The following is a 20,408-nucleotide window of genomic DNA, read 5'->3' as shown; positions in this document are numbered from 1 at the left end:
ATTATGAACGTTGTCATGTTGCAACCATCTGGATTCGATACTCAGTACCCAGTAGGGGGAAGCGTTTCTAAATGCAATATCTTAGTTCCACTTGTAATATTTTCGTATAATTAGATAGAAAACAATAGAAACTGATGATAAGCATACGTCAAAGCTGAAGTTTTGGCGTAATTTTAGGTATCACACGTTCTTTTGCATAAAACATAGAGATGTCATTTCATTTCAAAACTTCTTTCATATAACATTCTTATCCAATCAGTATTAAACTCTTTTATGTTCACTGTAAGAATATGATTAGAGCTTAGATTTAAGGTTTGAATGATAAAAAAGTATACATTTTCTATGGATTAAAAACATCGAGGACATATGTAGGGGAGAATGAGGATACTTGATTCCTTAGCTAGATCTCGTAACTGGAATGTCTTACAAAGATAAAATATTCTATAAAAATGTGCCAGATCTCTATCTGGCAACAATACTTGAAACTCAAATTTTTTAAACAAAATAATTGTTTGAGCTATTGAACTATGTTTGAAAAATATAAGAAAATGTGACTTGAAGATCTTTTTTCATCACTTTAAATGTTCCTTACATGGAAAAAATATAACAAAATACATATTCCAATACATCCATCGTTAGAGTAAAATATGAACTTCATTATACTATATTTTCAAAGCAATGGAAATCTCTCAACTTTTTTCAGAAAAGTTTTCTAAAATGTTGATTATGGGTACATTTGATCCCTAATGCTCAAAACGGTAACTTCTCCTTCTGAATGGATCGTTATCATTGCTGATTACGAGATTACTAATATTTATCCAAAAACTAATATTTATCCAACACTGTCTGAAGAAAAATTATGGAAAATAGCGCCTTTAAGTATGCAATGTCATTAGGGTTGCGATAAAGTTATAGAATTTTCTTCTTGTGACAGTTATAAATTAAGAAATGAGAACAAACATGACCAAAATAGTCATATGACATATGACATCTTGGGGTTTTGTTTAATTTTTTTTAAGGATTTGAGCTTCCTGGATAAAGGATCAAGTCTCCTTTAATTGAGGATCAAGTCTCCCTTAACTTCAAAAATATCGCAATTTTTTTACTCCCAAGAAAGTTCATCTACGGGTTCATGTATTGTTCTATTTTTTTTTGAGCATAGAAACTTGAAGTTACACGCAGATATAGTGAAAATAAGAAAAAGGGATCAAGTATCCCCACTCTCTCCTGTTTATATGGGCTTGTATGCAGTAGAGCAGTGGTTTTCAAACTTGTTCTGCCCCCTTTAGCTAAATTTTCGAGCTCAACGTCTTGTTTTAAAAAGAATCTTAAAAACAAAATGCTGACTGGTATCTTAACAACCATAAGCTTTTTTCATCATGTTGTAAGAAAATACTAAAATAGTTTTAAAGCTTAGCTTAGCTTAGCTTAATTGACTACTCACATCCACCTTAAATCATTGAATTCGAAATGAATCATAAATAGGTGTAAAGTAATAGTCAATACAACACAACAAAATTTTCTCATTTCAATTAAAACACTTTTATAGTGTATAAACATTACGAATTCCATGATCGCAGGCGTTACTCAGTGGAACAAGTTCCACATCGCCAATGGTTGCTACTCCGTGATAGACCGAGGCCATCAATTTTATCTAGAGGTCAATTGAATGGTGTCTGGGATTGACAGCACATTCACAATGAACAAAACTGATGCTCTCTCTTTAAACATCAATAATTGCGCCGGCCACGTTCTAGTAGCCAATGGATAGAAGGAAAATAGAGAAAAAGGATTGAAAGATTCATGATTCATGCTTTAGGACCGAGGTCACCTTTGCATCCTAGCAAAACAATTTTGCTTTGGGAATGAAGGTAGGATATGATCAGTAGACTGAGTCGATTTGGGGTCATTTTTAATTGCTCAAACCCTGGAGTCTGGAAAGCTTCGTATTCGTTCAAAACTCTTCCCTGAATTTCTGCAGGATTTTTAAGTACCGTTTACATGAGTACATTTTAACTTTTAGGTTTGTATGGAAAAATTGAATATATTGTACTGAAAAATCACCATCATTTTTGTTTCTTCTTTGAAACCGAGCCTGCTAATGATTTTTGTGAAAATTTATAAATTCCTTAAAGTAAATTTTCCGCTGAACAACTTTGTCCAAGACCGTACCTTCGTATCTTATAAGACAAAAAAGTTATTAGCTGTTTAACAGGGGTATGTCGTTAGGCATAGATAAACAATAAATTCAATTGACACCATTGCTGGGTGCATTGCGAGATATAGAGTATTTCCTGAGACAGATTGTGTTAGGGTAACGTTTTGTTTTTGTTTTAAAAAATGTAAACACCAACTGGTCGCCATCTTGATCTTTGATGATAAGCACTGTTCAATGCTTCCTTTTAAAAATTTCTTTAATTAAAAGCATTAAAATACCTTCATGTCTTAAGACACTGCTTATGAATGTACAATTAATAAAATAAAGAATTTATATTCTCCTCATAAAGGTGCGCTTGCAAAACACTACAATGACATTGCCTTTTTTTTGTTACTATCTGGTCATTGAACATGCGTAATGTTGTTGTTATGTTCACCCTACCACGATATGCCGAGAAAATGTAAACATGAGAAATTAGCTGTTCATCTGACAAGTGGGGAAATGCGTTATTGCATGACTACTTTTCATGCATAACTTCGCGGGGTACAAGCAGTGGTGTCATTTGAATTTACTGCTGATCAATGCGAAAAGACATACCCATGTTACACAGCTAATAACTTTTCTTCCTTATAAGATACGAAGTTACAGTCTTTGACAAAGTTGTTCAGCGAAATATCTTCTAGAGAATTTATAAGTTGGCAGAAGAAACAAAAATGATGATGATTTTTCAATACAAAATATTCAATTTTCTCATACAAACATGAAAGTTCAAATTTTCTAATCTAAACGTTACTTGAAAATCCTGCAAAAAAAATCATGGATTAATTTTGAACCAAAACGAGGATTTTTAGACCCCAGGGTTTGAGAAATTTAATAAAGACCCCAAATCGACTCAGCCTAATGATCAGGAGACACTTTTGACTAGTGCGATTTAATATTATACATCCTGTTCTTTTGGTCTTCCTGTATTATTGAGATTATTATTTCTATTCTTTATTTTTCTAAATCCAATAATTCAAGAGATTTTCTAAAATTTCTGTCAATGTTATTACAGCTTTATTTAGATAGACTTACTTTTAAAAATAACTACTTCTTTTATAGACTTAATCAATCAAAATAAGGTTTTAATCCGCTGTTTCGAAGCTGCGCAGCTGCCATCTGGGGTAGTACAATGTTGCGTGAGCAACATTCCGGGTGAACGATTAATTATAGACGACTTGACATTGCTTCGAGTTAAATTTTCATAAATCCAAATGATTATGAAAAAAAACCCTTTGAAAAATTTGAGCTTGTTTTTAATTAATTTAAAAAAATAGCCTGGTAGAAGACTCAAATCTATCTTTTAGTTCTATTCTAAAATAGTCTGTCGGTCAGAAAAAGCTAACATGTAAATCAATCTTTTCGTCCATTTTCTAGAATTTATATTTTTTTTCCAATTATCTATATATTTTTTATTATATCTTTATATTAAACTTTATGCGCTTCTGGCTGGTCTGTATGCATGAAAGATTTTTTCGTTGTTTCTTTAAACTATAACTATTGGATTTGGTTTAGTTGTTACATTCAATAAATATTGTTGAATTCAATGATTTAGCAACAGGGAATTGGTTTGGAAATGAGATACCATTTATTCATTTCTGTCCTTATAAGCGAACTTAGACCTATAGCGATAACAATCTTGTCGCTTAACCTAGGTGATTCTCAACTCAGAATCATTCCTTAATTTCTATCATATTCTGGGCTAACCACCCAGAATAAACTGCCAACACTGCAGGGTAACTCATAACCACTTGCTGTGTTGGCTGAGTTTAGCGTGCATGATGACAACATTTATATTGTTGTCATCATCATTGACCATCATTAACTGTCAACCGCTATTGTTCTCAATATGCGAATTGACGAAAGAGGACGAAACCAAAACAATCGGTTTTGGTTCGAATGTAGCGTGGTCGCGAGGAAACGGGTCCGGGAGTTTCTCCGGAATAAATGTAAGTATCAACAAATATGTTATATAAAAATTTAAATAGTTTCAATTTCAGAAAATATAAAATGTTGAATTTTACTTTGAAATGTTGTACGGCTAGTGGTTGTATGAATTTAATTTTCAATAAAATTTCCTAAAAAATTAAGATCATAAGGTCCGATAGACGTACAAAACATGATATAACCATCATCAAAGTAATTGAAATTGTGTAGTAATTCAAGGATATATTTTCTTCATTTCAAACACCATCAAATATTCAAATCCGCCTTCCAGCTTCAAATTATTACGCCTGATTGTATGCAACTGCAGAAGGAAACCTAATAGAAAATAGCAAAAATTCAAGTTTTATCGAATAAAAAATTCTAGCTTTCCAATTGTTGGGTCTTTCTCAAATTTTGAAGGAATGTTATTTGACTTCTTTTTTAACAAACTGCAATTGGAAACGTACCTTTGCCTTAAGTTTTCATTTAAAAATATGTGAAATACTCAGAAGGGTTTTTGGAGTAGTTAAGAATCAATCTTTTTTGTTGTCGATTTGCGATGCTTCACGGCACATACACATTTTTTCCTATAGCTCACAACAATCTCTGAACCTTCTCCTTTTAATTTGTATCCATTATATTTTGAAAATCCTATCCAAATCAGTGAAGATAAAGATTTATTACAAGCTAGTATTTCCACCTGTTTGTTTACATTTTTTGCACGCACACGATCTGTCAAAAATTAGCTCCGAAGTCGCGAATAAAAAGAAAAATTTGAAAACGCATCATAAAACTTGACACTTGCCATTGTGAAATATTTTCTTCTACACTCTTATAGTTTCATAAATGAACGGCTTCTCTATTTATAGCAATCGTATCGAACCCTTTTTCCAATGAAATCGAGCTTTAAATGAACAGTGCAAGCTATTGTGTTTTGAAAGTTGCATTACGAAAGATTCACATTTTATATCCAATGTCAATGAGCTATTTTTTAAATTTCTAGTGGAACTTGACTGGTACTTGAAATATTTTGAATGATCCTAATTTATTGATAGGTAAAATTTGAAACCCGTCAGGTATAAAGGGCGCACACGAAATTATTGCGACACCGAAAATGTCATGCCATTTTCTTATAATGTTCAAATCAAACCAAAATTCCAGGGTAGTTTTATACATAATTAACTTCAAAAATCAAAACAAAAATAATCGATGGAGCCTTGAGTGTAAAATTGAACGCTTTTTCGCTTGGGGCCCTCCATCAAAGTCTTTACAGTGTCATCCGGTACCAGTTTCTCAGTTTTTTTTCATTTTCTTAACATCTCCTTCTCGCCTTTGACTGTTTTCTTGCTCTTCCGAAGTTCCCGCTTCATTATTGCCCAGTACTGCTCCACCGGGCGCAGCTCCGGACAGTTTGGCGGGTTCATATCCCTCGGAACAAACTGGACAGAATTGGCCTCATACCACATCAGGCCACTTTCAGAATAGTAGCATGATGCCAAATCTGACCAAAATAGAGGAGCTTCGTAGTGCTGCTGCAAGAACGGGCGCTTCTCGATGCACTCAGATTAGGTAAATCTCGCCATTTACTGCGCCCTTTATCACGAAAGGCTCACTCCTCAGTCCACAAGAGCAGATGGCCTGCCAAACGAGATATGTATTTGGAGGCGGACTTCGACATTTTCTTCTTATTAAATTTGTCGTCTACATCGAACTTTCTCTTGCCGGTTAAAAACTCCAAACCCGGAATTTGCTTAATATCGGCTTTTATAGACGTTCCGTCGTCCATCACACAGCAGCCATATTTTGTCAGCATCTTCTCGTAAAGATTCCGTGCCCGAGTTTTAGCCGTCGGTTGTTGCTGCTCGTCGCGGTTTGGGAAGTTCTGTACCTTGTATGTATGTAGTCCAGCTCTCTTCTTTGCATTCTGGACGTAGCTCTGCGACATGTCGATCATTTTAGTCAAATCACGGCTTGAGACGTTGAGATTTGTTTCAGCCATCCGCTTCACCTTTCCCTCCGTCTTTTTGTTCTCGTCCCGGTTTTCTTCCAGCTCCTTTGCAGTGGTTCAACATCAACTGCTCCTGGAACCGCTTCAACACTCTGGAGACGGTTGAATGGTGAACGTTCAATATTTTTCCCAATTGCCGGGGCGACAGTCAGAAAATTCCAGGTGTTTGGAAAGAACTTGTTTTCTCGACTTGCGTTAGTTCACCTCCATTTTCGTTGAATCGAAAAACACGACTTCGAGTTTAACAGCATGTAAACAATACACATCAATGAGATAGTGTGCAAATTTTGGTTGATTTTTACCCAATATTGTAATAGTTATGCCCTGTTGAATGTATCGCAATAACTTCGTGTTCGCCCTTTAATAATAAAATTTAGATAACAATTATGACATTAACTTTGAATGTTACCTCCAATTTGTTTCTTGATCCGATAAAAAAACACTTTATTTTTAAAATCTTAGAGATTTTGATTCCCATTGCTTCGAGCTAGAAATGCCTATATATTTATTTCGATGAAATATAAATTTAAATGAAAATCGGCCTTCTAACTAACTCACGAAAAAAAACCATTCCATCGATTATTTTTTGACGTGCCGATTTATCAGCAAATATCAGCATTAGTGTCAGAGGTTTCAGCACATGCTTGTCAACTATGAAACAGAATCAACATCAGCGCTGTAAAGTGCAATGAATCAAGTAACTGATCGTTCATGCAATAGCTCAATATCTCTGAGAATCGAAAACCCCCGAGCATTTTCACGCAAGCAAACCCGGATAGCCCGCAATTTGACTTTCAACGGCGTGGTCAACAACATCGCATTAGTGCCAGCAATCAATTTTGAATCCACACCGAAGGATATAAAGGGAGGGCATTTTCCGCCATTTTCTCGGTCAAACTTTCCCGTAACTTGAAATTTCCCCGTCACATTCCGCATCATTCCCTGGTCGGGTTTTTTTTTGTTTAGCGCTCCAGAATTTCGCCGTTTGCCGTTTCCAGTGTGCCTGTCAATATGTATGTCATTACACGTCTGTTACTATAGATGGTAGAATTTGTCCTTACGAACAACTCTTGGCTTGGCATAATCCAAGAACAACAAAATCCGAATGCTTTAGCCGAATTTGCAACACGCTGCTACTGCTGTTGTTGATGATGATGACCTGGTTCGGTTGTTTACTTTTATGTGTTCCCTGTGTCGTTCTTAAACATTCCTAGAAGGCACAGAACGCAAGCAGCCGCGAGAAGAAACGATTTTCCGCTGTGCTCCTCTATATTGTTTGATCAATTGAACAAACATAAAATTTATGCGAAGCAGAAGTCATATTTTTATGTGTGACTATAAATGCTTACTGATACCTATAGTTTACTGATACCTATAGTGTGTAGGTTTAGGTTGTCTCTTCACCTAACACAGTGGAGTTTGTTGCTTTATAACGGCTTGAAATTCTCATTTTGAAGGTCGCAATGCCGAAACATCCAAACCAAAATTTGAAAAACTCATATAAATACACTTATATTCATAGAAGGAAAATTGCAAAACAAAAAAAAATAACATTCTCACGTCGTTTCCACGATATTAAGACTTTTCCGTAAAATACCAGTAATATGACGATATTCAAGATAAACCAATACCACGTGAGGATTGACTACAAAACATCGATTTTCCTTACATTTGAGCACGATTCGGATGATCCCCAAGACATCATCCATCATATGGAATACATCATACGGAAATGATCATTCTTATCCAAAAGGCTTTCACTCGCATGAAACCGCTCGACTCAGATACTTTTACGGTGAAGTCACCTTTTTTAAACACACTGGTACATTCTTTGGAAAAAAAAAATTTACGATACGATAAAACGAAATTACGATACGATAAAACAGATACAAAAATGCTTACCCAGCCCCATCATTAATATGGAGTACGTTCTATGCAGCTCAGAATTTAAGTTTTTTATTGATACTTTCAAGTCCCGAAACAAGTCTTAATGACCTTCCATTCAGCTTCCAGCAGCCTTTAATACAGCTTCCAAAAAATTCTAAAATGAGCAAAAATTTTCTCTATCTCAACTGCACCCTCGGCATCGGATCATATCAACTTGCTTGATTATTTTCTTTGTTCAGTACATTGCGCCGCCATGATACCACGCGCCGCATGTCAAACTTAACAAATTGCGATTTGCCGAAAATTGTTCAATTTGCTACTCAATTGCTTCCTTCCTACATTACCTACATATATCGTATCAGAATGGTCACTCAAGTATTGAATTACTTATTGAAAAAAAAAAAACTTGCCCGGCTCGGGGATTGAACCCCGACATTCGTGGTGAGAATCAAATACGCTACCACAAGACCACGCCTAGATGTTTTTCAAACGAAAACTAAAATTTGAAGTGGTGATATGATTTTGTAGCATACCTGCAGACGCACCAGCCCAACCAAACAGCCAGCATGCCAGGAAGAAAGCACCTTAATGTACTTTTTGTGATTTAGTAAATCCCGTTTTGAGCATGTTTGTGCCCTTCATGTGACTTGAGTCACATACAACGTACATATAAATCACTTTTGCAGCTTTCAAGTTCATTTATGAATACATATAGTTAATACACCTTTTTTTGAGAAAGTTCAATCTAAATAATCATGAACATTATCTAGGAAGCCTAAATTAAGATTTAAAATCTGCTGATGTGTTTTGACGGAAAAATATATTTTCGATTGTATTCTTTTTGATTTTGAATTTAATAATTCCGTGGTTTGCCAAATTTCCCCGGATTTTGTCAGGTATCTAGATAAAATTGCCTGGATTCACCCGATCCGGATATGTCTAGTAAATATATATTCTGGAAACCTTAAATGTTAAGAATTAAACGAGTTATTAAATCTTGTCTTTCATAAACTTTGAAGAATGCTGCTAATTTTGAGAACACAAAAACACAAATAAAACATCATATTTGGAGGAATTTCTGTGTTTACCCAATGAATTTAGGTTATCCCAGTTTAAGTCAGTGTCACCTATTTATTTTTTACAGCCTTATCTGTGAATGTCATGTTCTTTAAGTAAGAATATTTCATGTTTTCAAAATCATAAAGAATATAAGAAAAAATAACAGGATTTGAAAATAAACGAAGAGAAGTTTCATAAGAAGCGTTTTCATCAAGCAGGAATCAATTGATGTGGTAGGATCGGAGAGGGTCTATCACAAAAGTTTTTTTTTTTTCAGAAAAAAGCAGGACAGCGAAACATTTTCTATAAAAGCGGGACATGTCCCGGATGGCAACCCTACCTTAATCGTAGTTTCCGATCATGTGCTTCACTCTAATGCTTGATTTGAACTTTGTGAACATTTTTGACAGTGTTAAAATGCTTTTCCACCACTCAGACACAGTAGTTTTTTTGCATAACTATCGGTTTTGTTAGCTATCGATATGATAATGATGGATTTGCACATTTTTTTTTCTTTTTCTCTTGCATTGTAAATATCTCAAAAACGCGTAAAATTTTGTTAGTAAAAATCTTATTTCAAAATCTTAAAACATCTATTTTTCCAAGGCTCTCCAACAGCTCTCCTGATGATACCAAAAAGCATTGAGGTTAACGGGCTTTGATCACCGCTGATTCTTATTGGCTTTTCTAGTTGATGCTTTTCGGTGAATTTGAAATCAAATTAAAACAATTCTTTTGACGTTTCGGCCTACTACCTTCAGCCATCCTCAGAAAACTATATTATAAACAAAAACTTAAATTAATACAAAAAATTCTTCACAATATTCCATCACAATTTCACTGCACTTTTGCACTTACGATTTGTATCGCCGCGTGCTTCCTGAACGGCTGTCTTACTTGATTTAAGTCCGGTTTTGAATCGCTTCTAGCAGCTGGTGTCTATCATTCCCGGTGTCGTCGTGATGTTGTTTGTTGTTGTCGTGTTCGGTGACGTCGTTTTTGAATCCGTCGTTTTAGTTGCGAATTTTGGCGTCTCTCTTAGTTTTTAAATAATAGGGCTATATATTTTAGAAATTTCAATCGAATCTTGCTTGATGTTTACTGTTCTTCCTTTTTTGAGTTTTATTTGTAATGTTTTAGCTGTTTTTTTGCGTTTTCCTTCTTGGTTTACTCTTTCTAAAATATATGCTTTGTCGAAGTTAAACTTATGGTTCTGTTCTATGGCATGTTGTGTCAATCCTGTGGTTCTGGTGTTTTGTTTGAGACTCGTTTTATGATTTTTAATCCTTTTTTCCAGAGTTTGAGATGTTTGTCCACAGTATTCTTTCCCGCATTTACAAGGAATTGAATATACCACATTTGTCTGTTTTAATTTTGGAATTTGGTCTTTCGTTTTTGTGAATAAACAGGTTTTAATTTTGTTGATTGGTCTCGAGGATGCAATTATGCCATGATTTTTCAGTACTCTACTAACTTTTTCGCTCAATCCAGGAATGTATGTTAGTGAGACGTATTTTCCTAGATTTTCCGTAGTGCTGTTGCTTAGCGAGTTGTAAATAGCATCTACCCTCTTTTTTTAAATATATTTGATAAGTTCATCTGGGTAATTATTTAAATGAAGTATTTTTCTATTCTATTCTATTCTATATTTTGTTTATTTATAGAGGATTTTGACCATCTCGGTCATTCTTCCTCTTAAAAGAGTGTGTACATTTTGTCTTATATCTACAGTTTATCCAGCAATTTTGTACTTTTCAGGAATACCAATAGTTTGTTCTCGTTTATAATTTTTAAAGCTGCCGATGAGTCGTAACCGATTCCGCTGCTCTGCCGTTCCGTTGCGTACAACCTGCACTTTCCGATAATATGCGAAACTGTGAGTGGTACATTGCACGTGTTGCATGTGACTTTTCCTTTTGTGAAGAACTCCAGGTGCGTTAACTTCGTGTGCCCTATCCTAAGCCTTGTCAAGGCACGTTGCTCGAGGGGGTTACTTCTATCGTTCCAACGTAGAGTGTTGATTTTAATTCTTCTCAAAAAAAATTCCCGATCTTATCTCTGCCTTCACCCATGTAGCAGTATCGTGCGCTGGAATTTCGACTGACATTCTAGTAGGGGAAAGTCGGGTAAGATGGACACAGCGGGTAAAACGGACACTTTCAATATTTCGAGAACTACAATGTTTGGCACTAATCTAATGATGGGAATATGTTCGCCTGAGTGTATCAACACTTTCGAGACCCTTTGTTTATTTCTAGCAAGCAAGGTTGGAATGTTTTAACCCTTGCCCAACAAGGCAAACTGGAACAACTTGCTAGAGAGGCTAGCCGCCTCAAGCTTGAAATTCTGGGACTGAGCGAAGTCCGTTGGCCTAATACTGGAGAACACAAAACACAATCCGGGCAAGTCCTGCTTTACTCTGGCATACGAGGAGAACATGCTACTCGGGAACGAGGAGTTGGTTTCCTGTTAAGCCCGCAGGCCTACGCGGCCCTCATTAGATGGGAACCGATAAACGAAAGAATAATCGTAGCCAGATTTAGAACACGGGTTAGAAACCTTACAATGGTCCAGTGTTATGCGCCAACTGACGTTGCCGATTTGCAGGAGAAAGAGCAATTTTACAGTCAACTGAACAGCGTGGTAGAGAGAATTCCGAAGGGTGACATTCAAATCCATTTGGGCGACTTCAACGCAAAGATTGGCTCCGACAATCAAGACCTTGAGCGCATCATGGGGCGCCATGGCCTAGGACAGATGAGCGAAAACGGAGAGCTGTTTGTAGAATTTTGTGGCAATAACAACATGGTGATCGGTGGATCGCTCTTCCCCCATCGACCAGCACATAAGGTCACTTGGGTATCCCGAGATGGCCGAACAGAAAATCAAATTGACCACATCTGCATCAGCCGAAAATGGAGAAGGAGTCTTCTTGATGTTCGCAACAAGCGAAGCGCAGACATTGCATCTGACCATCACCTCGTCCTTGGCGAGATACGACTGAGAGTTGCGCGTGTCCAACGGCGCGAGGAGAAAGTCGGGTGTCGATACCACGTCCGCCGGTTGGAGAATCCAGAGGTGAAAAGGGCATACGTTGAACAGCTAGAATCCCGGGCCTCGGAGCTGCCGACAGACGGAACAGTCGAAGAACAGTGGTGTGGAATCAAGAATGCCTTTATCACGACGAGCCATGGTACTCTCGGTAAAGTTTGTGGAAGAAGAAGTGAATGGATGTCGGATGAAACTTGGAGGATGGTCGATGATCGGAGAAAGGCGAAAGTCGGAATTGAGCAGGCATGTACCGGGTCAGCCAAAGCAGCCGCCCGCTTACGATATGCGGAGCTGGAAAAGGCAGTTAAACGAGCTTGTAGACGAGACAAGAGAGCCTGGACAAACTCCCTAGCCGAAGAGGGGGAAAGAGCCGCCGCCAATGGAGATATCCGATTACTTTATGACATTTCTCGCCGCCTCAGTGGTGCAAGGACTAATGCAAGAATGCCGCTGAAAGACCGAGCAGGTCAGTTATTGACCGATCGAACAGATCAGCTCAAACGATGGACTGAGCACTTCGAACAACTCTTCCGAGTCACGAATAGCGATGGTCAACAGAACCCGCAGCTTGAAGCACCAACAGTAAGTCGCATAAATGGCGTCAACTCGGAAGCGCCCTCGCTGGCTGAAATAGAAGCGGCAATCAAAAACATGAAATCCAACAAAGCACCTGGGATCGATTGCATCCCTGCTGAAATGCTGAAAGCCGACCCTGCCCTTTCAGCACAAATGTTGCACCGTCTTTTCGCTGACATCTGGGATACTGCAACATTCCCGGCCGACTGGATGCAGGGTATCCTCGTTAAGGTCCCGAAGAAAGGAGACCTGACAGAGTGCGGTAACTGGCGAGGCATAACGTTGATCTGTACAACCCTCAAAGTACTCTGCAAAGTGATCCTGAACAGGATCCAGGAGAAAATCGACGCTACACTCCGACGGCAACAAGCTGGATTCCGATCCGGACGATCATGTGTGGACCACATCACAACGCTACGAATCATACTGGAACAAATCAACGAATTCCAGGACTCTCTTCTGCTGGTGTTCGTTGATTTCGAAAAAGCATTCGACCGACTTAATCATGAAAACATCTGGGCGGCTCTAAGGCGACGAGGGGTCCCAGAGAAACTAGTCCATCTCATCGAAGCACAATACGAGGCATTTTCGTGCAAGGTCTTGCACGATGGTGTCTTGTCCGAACCAATCCCGGTAACTGCTGGAGTGAGACAAGGATGTATCTTATCACCGCTACTTTTCCTCATCGTAATGGATGAGATTCTGACTGGATCGATCGACTGTGCACCGAACCGAGGATTGCCGTGGAATCCTTTAACAATGGAGCAACTGAACGACCTTGACCTGGCTGACGATATTGTTTTGCTCGCCCAAACACAACCGGACATGCAGAGCAAACTCGACAACCTCACCGAAAGCTCCAAGGCAGCAGGTCTCAAAGTCAATGTCGGAAAGACCAAGTCGATGGAGATCAACACAGGAAATCCCTCCAGTTTCATGGTAGCTGGGCAACAAGCTGAGAAAGTGGAGTGCTTCCAGTATCTTGGTAGCCAGATAACGCCTGATGGTGGTACCAGGAAAGACATCGAAACCCGGATCAGAAAGGCCCGATTTGCGTTTGCGAGTCTCCGAAACATCTGGCGGTCACGCCAGATCTCTCTACGAACGAAAATCCGAATCTTCAACTCAAACGTCAAATCCGTATTGCTGTACGGGTGCGAAACTTGGTGCACATATGCGGTGACGACGCGAAAACTGCAAGTATTTGTAAACCGCTGCCTGCGGAACATCATCCGCGCTTGGTGGCCTGGCAACTGGATCTCGAATGAGGAACTACATCGCCGGTGTCATCAAAGGGCGCTAGAAATCGAGATTCGGGAACGAAAGTGGAGATGGATTGGGCACACGCTGCGAAAAGATGAAAACGAGATTTGCAGAGAGGCGCTTGACTGGAATCCAGAAGGTCATCGAAGAAGAGGCAGGCCCAGAAACTCGTGGCGGCGAAGCCTAGCCGCTGAAATCCGAACTGTCGACGAGAATCTTGACTGGGACCAGGTGAAGACACTGGCTCCGGATCGTCAACAGTGGAGGTCTTTTACCACGGCCCTATGCACCGGAGGATCGGCGCGGGATCATTAAGTAAGTAAGTAAGTAAGCATGGTCCCATAATAGTAAACAAAACAAACAAAAACTTTGAGAATCCATTATTTGATGTGATTTTCTCTCCTCATAAAATAGTTCATAACTCGCAAAATTTTTAAAAATGTCAACCGTTTTCAAAGGGAGAGTGTTTATTAGGCTTTTTTTTAACCATATGGAGGAAAAACAGCGAGTTTCGGTCAAAGGGCTTGAACATCAATTGTTTAGAAAAAAAAAATTGTTGAAGCGGGTAAGACGGACACCTCATGGTCGGGTAAAACGGACACATAAGTTTCTCCAGGTATTTTAAATTTTTCATCGGTTTGATCCTCCATATGCCTTCAGAAGACCTTGGCAAGAGCAATTGCCGGTCGAAAAGCACTCAACATCTCAAACAGGCCATAAAAATTGTAAAAACAGGATCTCCAATGAAGAAAGCGCCCATAAAATACGGAATTCCGAAACCACACTGTTTCGCTGCTGGACTCGGACCAGTTGGTTCCATTTTGGTTGAAAAACGTTTTCTTATACTTAACTCACAAAAATATCCACATTTACATCTATTTTTGCGGCAAAATGTACCTTTTCTGAGCAGTGTCCGTTTTACCCGACCATTTTTGAAGTGAGTAGTGTTTGAAAGTGTAATTTGCAAGCATTTTTTAGATGGCTATATTGATTTCGAAAAATCATTCGACCGACTTAATCATGAAAACATCTGGGCGGCTCTAAGGCGACGAGGGGTCCCAGAGAAACTAGTCCATCTCATCGAAGCACAATACGAGGCATTTTCGTGCAAGGTCTTGCACGATGGTGTCTTGTCCGAATCAATCCCGGTAACTGCTGGAGTGAGACAAGGATGTATCTTATCACCGCTACTTTTCCTCATCGTAATGGATGAGATTCTGACTGGATCGATCGACTGTGCACCGAACCGAGGATTGCCGTGGAATCCTTTAACAATGGAGCAACTGAACGACCTTGACCTGGCTGACGATATTGTTTTGCTCGCCCAAACACAACCGGACATGCAGAGCAAATTCGACGACCTCACCGAAAGCTCCAAGGCAGCAGGTCTCAAAGTCAATGTCGGAAAGACCAAGTCGATGGAAATCAACACAGGAAATCCCTCCAGTTTCATGGTAGATGGGCAACAAGTTGAGAAAGTGGAGTGCTTCCAGTATCTTGGTAGCCAGATAACGCCTGATGGTGGTACCAGGAAAGACATCGAAACCCGGATCAGAAAGGCCCGATTTGCGTTTGCGAGTCTCCGAAACATCTGGCGGTCACGCCAGATCTCTCTACGAACAAAAATCCGAATCTTCAACTCAAACGTCAAATCCGTATTGCTGTACGGGTGCGAAACTTGGTGCACATATGCGGTGACGACGCGAAAACTGCAAGTATTTGTAAACCGCTGCCTGCGGAACATCATCCGCGCTTGGTGGCCTGGCAACTGGATCTCGAATGAGGAACTACATCGCCGGTGTCATCAAAGGGCGCTAGAAATCGAGATTCGGGAACGTAAGTGGAGATGGATTGGGCACACGCTGCGAAAAGATGAAGACGAGATTTGCAGAGAGGCGCTTGACTGGAATCCAGAAGGTCATCGAAGAAGAGGCAGGCCCAGAAACTCGTGGCGGCGAAGCCTATCCGCTGAAATCCGAACTGTCGACGAGAATCTTGACTGGGACCAGGTGAAGACGCTGGCTCCGGATCGTCAACAGTGGAGGTCTTTTACCACGGCCCTATGCACCGGAGGATCGGCGCGGGATCATTAAGTAAGTAAGTAAGTATAAAAACAGTCTTGATAGAGGAAATTTACTAATTCCAGCTGTTAATGCGATAGTAAACAACCTAAACTGCCCATCTGCACGAAAACTGCGATGAAAATAGCAATATCTGGTTTTCTATTGCGATTCTACCTTAGGGTGTCCGTCTTACCCGACTTTCCCCTACCACTTCTACCTTTCCCCGCCAATTCACCTGCTTTGCTGTTCCCTTCAATGCCTACGTGACCCGGGACCCAACATAAAGTGCTTTTGTTATCTTTTTAAGTTGATATTTTTCGGTGATTGTTGAGCCAAATAATAACAATTTCTTTACGTTTCGGCCTACTGGACAATTTCAGCCATCTTCAGAAAAACTGTATTCAGGTAAAAAATATACAAAATTTTAAATTAACACACTTAATTTTCACAATTTGTCTTAAAATTACTTCACTTTTCTGCACTTACAAATTGTATCGCCGCGTGCTTCCGTTACGGCTGTCTGATTTAATTTGAATCCAAAACTTTAACCGCTTCTAACAGCTGGCGTCCAGCATTCTCGGCGTCGGTGTCGGCGTCGTCGTGATGTCAGCTGGAATCCTCGTGTTTGAGGTCGTCGTGTTTGAATTAGTCGCTTTCGTTTTGAATTGAGGCGTCTCTCTAAGTTTTTTTATAATTGAGCTATATATTTTTGAAATTTCAATGGAATCTTGTTTGATGTTTACTGCATTTCCTTTCTTAAGTTTTATGTGTAATGTTTCAGCTGTTTTCCTTTTCCCTTCTTCATTTACTCTTTCTAAAATATATGCTCTCTCGAAGTTAAATTTGTGATTTTGTTCTAGGGCATGTTGTGTTAGACCTGTGGCTCTGGCGATTTGTTTGAGGCTTGTTTTATGGTTTTTAATCCGTTTCTCCAGAGTTTGTGATGTTTGGCCACAGTATTCTTTGCCGCATTCACATGGGATTGAGTAAACCACATTTGTTTGTTTGAATTTTGGTATTTGGTCTTTAGTTTTGGTAAATAGGCAAGTTTTGATTTTGTTAATTGGTCTCGAAGACACAATCAGGTCATGTTTTCTAAGTAGTCTGCTGACCTTTTCGCTCAAACCTGGAATGTAAGTAAGTGAGACGTACTTTCCTTCTTTTTCCACGGTTTGATTGCTGAGTGAATTGTAAATGGCATCTACCCTCTTTTTTAAAACATTTTTAACGAATTCATCCGGGTAGTTATTTTGGTGCAGTATTCTTTTCACTTTATTGATACTCATTTCACGTTTTTCCACGTCGCTGAGTTTTAAAGCTCGATCAATCAGCGCAATTGCTGTGTTCTTTTTATGAACATATGGACTTTCTGAAAAATAGTCTAAATATCTCCCATTTTCCTGTTTTGTGTACCAGTTTTTCTCAACTTTTCCCTGACACCTGGAAAGTTTAAGATCTAAGAAACGTAATGAGTTTTCAGTTTCTTTCTCTAAAGTGAATTTTATGCTAGGGCATTGGTTGTTGAATTCGGCCAGTACGTAGTCTATTTCACTTTCATTGCCTATAATCAAACAGTCATCAACATACCGTTTGTACATCACGAGGGTGATGCCTTTATCTCGTAGGTTTTGGATAGCTTTTTCTTCGAGTTGTTCCATTAAGAGAGACGCTACTACAGGGGATAAAGGGGAGCCCATCGGTGTGCCAAAAGTCTGCTCAAAGATTCTACCGCCGTACTGAAAAAACGACGCCCCGAGGATTGTGGTTAGCGCACGTTTGAATTCAGCCCAAGGTATCGGCGTGTATGCGCTGATTTCCCGCCACTTTTGCTCTATTATTTCGAACACATTCTGTACTGGTACGTTCGTGTAAAGCGACACGACGTCCAGTGAGTAGATAATACAACCTTCGGGTACCTGAACATTCGTGATTTCCGACGAAAAATCGAAGCTACTGCGTACATGACGTTCGTTTTTGCCAACGACGTTTTGTAGCACGTTGGCTAGAAATTGAGCCATACGGTACGTAGCTGACCCTACTGTTGACACTACTGGTCGGAGCGGACGATCTTCCTTATGAATTTTAGGAAGACCGTAAATTCTCGGCGGAGGGCAGTTGAACAATTTTAGTTTGTTTTTGGTGTAAGTGGTAATGTATTTATTCTCGTGCCACGAATCCAACATAGTGTTGATACGTTTGAGAATCTTTTCTGTTGGATCTGTGGCTAGGGGAGTGTACGTTGTTGTGTCACTTACCATAGCTGTCATTTTTTCTGCGTACTCAGTAGCTAGCATCACGACGGTTTTATTCCCCTTGTCGGCCTTTGTGATGATCAGTTCGTTGTGTTCTCGGAGAAATTTTCGGCTTCGGACGACGTCTTTATGGATCCAATCGTTGTTTTTGGCGCGCGGTTGGTTTTGGAAGTCGACGTAGTTGTTGATCATCGTCGCGATGCTGGATCTGATGTCGTCTGCGTCGGGTTTTTTTCTTTATTGCACTCTCGACGTCGGCGATGAAAGCAACATATGGGATGCTCGTTCGTGGTTGGATGTTGAAGTTAGGTCCCAAAAGCAGCGCTCGTTCCAAGTAGTCGGGGATTTTCACGGTTGTTGTGTTTTCAATCCACTCGGCTTGGGTCACAATTTCACGGATTTTCTTCTTTTTGAGGAAATCTAGTTTTCTGATTTCTGTCTTTCGGGTCTTCTTAAACACGGTTGTTGTCCTTTTTGTGACCATTTCTTTTATGATATTCCACTCTTCAGCATCAAGTAGGCTTTGTAGTTTTCGGGAGAGGAATATCTTTTTTGGTTTTAGGCGGGCTGCTGTTCTTTTTGTGTCGCTGATGGCTAGACTTACCATACGGATTTTCGGATTTGAGCTCCAAGAGTTTTAACTCCTTCTTGGATTTTTCGTTGTCTAGACACATACTTATTTTATAGTCCAAACATTTTGGTACTATTTTGCACTTTCTGCAGTTTAGTAGGAATTTTAATCGGTTGTGTGTTTTTGCAATTTTAATTGTTGTTTTTAGGAATTCCCGTGAAACACTTTCCGCGATCCTTCCGTATTTAATTGCGATTTCGTTGATTATGAACATATTTATTGGATGTTCTTTTCTTGATCAATTAATTTGATGTTTACGAGTTTTGATCACCGCCAGTTGTTGTTATCTTTTTAAGTTGATATTTTTCGGTGATTGTTGAGCCAAATAATAACAATTTCTTTACGTTTCGGCCTACTGGACAATTTCAGCCATCTTCAGAAAAACTGTATTCAGGTAAAAAATATACAAAATTTTAAATTAACACACTTAATTTTCACAATTTGTCTTAAAATTACTTCACTTTTCTGCACTTACAAATTGTATCGCCGCGTGCTTCCGTTACGGCTGTCTGATTTAATTTGAATCCAAAACTTTAACCGCATCTAACAGCTGGCGTCCAGCATTCTCGGCGTCGGTGTCGGCGTCGTCGTGATGTCAGCTGGAATCCTCGTGTTTGAGGTCGTCGTGTTTGAATTAGTCGCTTTCGTTTTGAATTGAGGCGTCTCTCTAAGTTTTTTTATAATTGAGCTATATATTTTTGAAATTTCAATGGAATCTTGTTTGATGTTTACTGCATTTCCTTTCTTAAGTTTTATGTGTAATGTTTCAGCTGTTTTCCTTTTCCCTTCTTCATTTACTCTTTCTAAAATATATGCTCTCTCGAAGTTAAATTTGTGATTTTGTTCTAGGGCATGTTGTGTTAGACCTGTGGCTCTGGCGATTTGTTTGAGGCTTGTTTTATGGTTTTTAATCCGTTTCTCCAGAGTTTGTGATGTTTGGCCACAGTATTCTTTGCCGCATTCACATGGGATTGAGTAAACCACATTTGTTTGTTTGAATTTTGGTATTTGGTCTTTAGTTTTGGTAAATAGGCAAGTTTTGATTTTGTTAATTGGTCTCGAAGACAGAGCCACAGCCAGAGCCACAGGTCTAACACAACATGCCCTAGAACAAAATCACAAATTTAACTTCGAGAGAGCATATATTTTAGAAAGAGTAAATGAAGAAGGGAAAAGGAAAACAGCTGAAACATTACACATAAAACTTAAGAAAGGAAATGCAGTAAACATCAAACAAGATTCCATTGAAATTTCAAAAATATATAGCTCAATTATAAAAAAACTTAGAGAGACGCCTCAATTCAAAACGAAAGCGACTAATTCAAACACGACGACCTCAAACACGAGGATTCCAGCTGACATCACGACGACGCCGACACCGACGCCGAGAATGCTGGACGCCAGCTGTTAGAAGCGGTTAAAGTTTTGGATTCAAATTAAATCAGACAGCCGTAACGGAAGCACGCGGCGATACAATTTGTAAGTGCAGAAAAGT

General features: G+C 39.1%; 2 protein-coding genes across 7 annotated transcripts in view; both read right to left on the bottom strand.

Annotated features, from left to right (window-relative positions):
- LOC129739360 (microtubule-associated protein tau) overlaps positions 1-20,408 on the bottom strand; it is a 148,102-nt gene that overhangs the window by 108,347 nt on the left and 19,347 nt on the right. The window lies entirely within an intron of this gene.
- Positions 10,810-18,956, bottom strand: LOC129737862 (putative nicotine oxidoreductase). The gene is made up of 3 exons (XM_055729025.1): positions 18,887-18,956; positions 17,618-18,500; positions 10,810-10,951 (listed from the first exon to the last, which is right to left on the bottom strand). Exons 1-3 carry the CDS (start codon positions 18,954-18,956, stop codon positions 10,810-10,812), a joined length of 1,095 nt encoding a protein of 364 aa, XP_055585000.1.

The sequence above is a fragment of the Uranotaenia lowii genome, chromosome 1 (genome assembly GCF_029784155.1).
Source record: "Uranotaenia lowii strain MFRU-FL chromosome 1, ASM2978415v1, whole genome shotgun sequence".
NCBI classification, from domain to species: Eukaryota; Metazoa; Arthropoda; class Insecta; order Diptera; family Culicidae; genus Uranotaenia; species Uranotaenia lowii.
The sequence above is the reverse complement of the archived record's forward strand: the minus strand, read 5'-3'. Positions and strand labels throughout refer to the sequence as shown.

Coding starts and splice junctions, on each gene's coding strand:
- LOC129737862 (XM_055729025.1), bottom strand. CDS start 18,956: ATGTGTCTAGACAACGAAAAATCCAAGAAGGAGTTAAAACTCTTGGAG. Junction 18,501..18,886: donor CAAATCCGAAAATCCGTATG/GTAAGTCTAGCC, acceptor AACCCGACGCAG/ACGACATCAGATCCAGCATC. Junction 10,952..17,617: donor ACCCTCGTGATGTACAAACG/GTATGTTGATGA, acceptor TACCACTCACAG/TTTCGCATATTATCGGAAAG.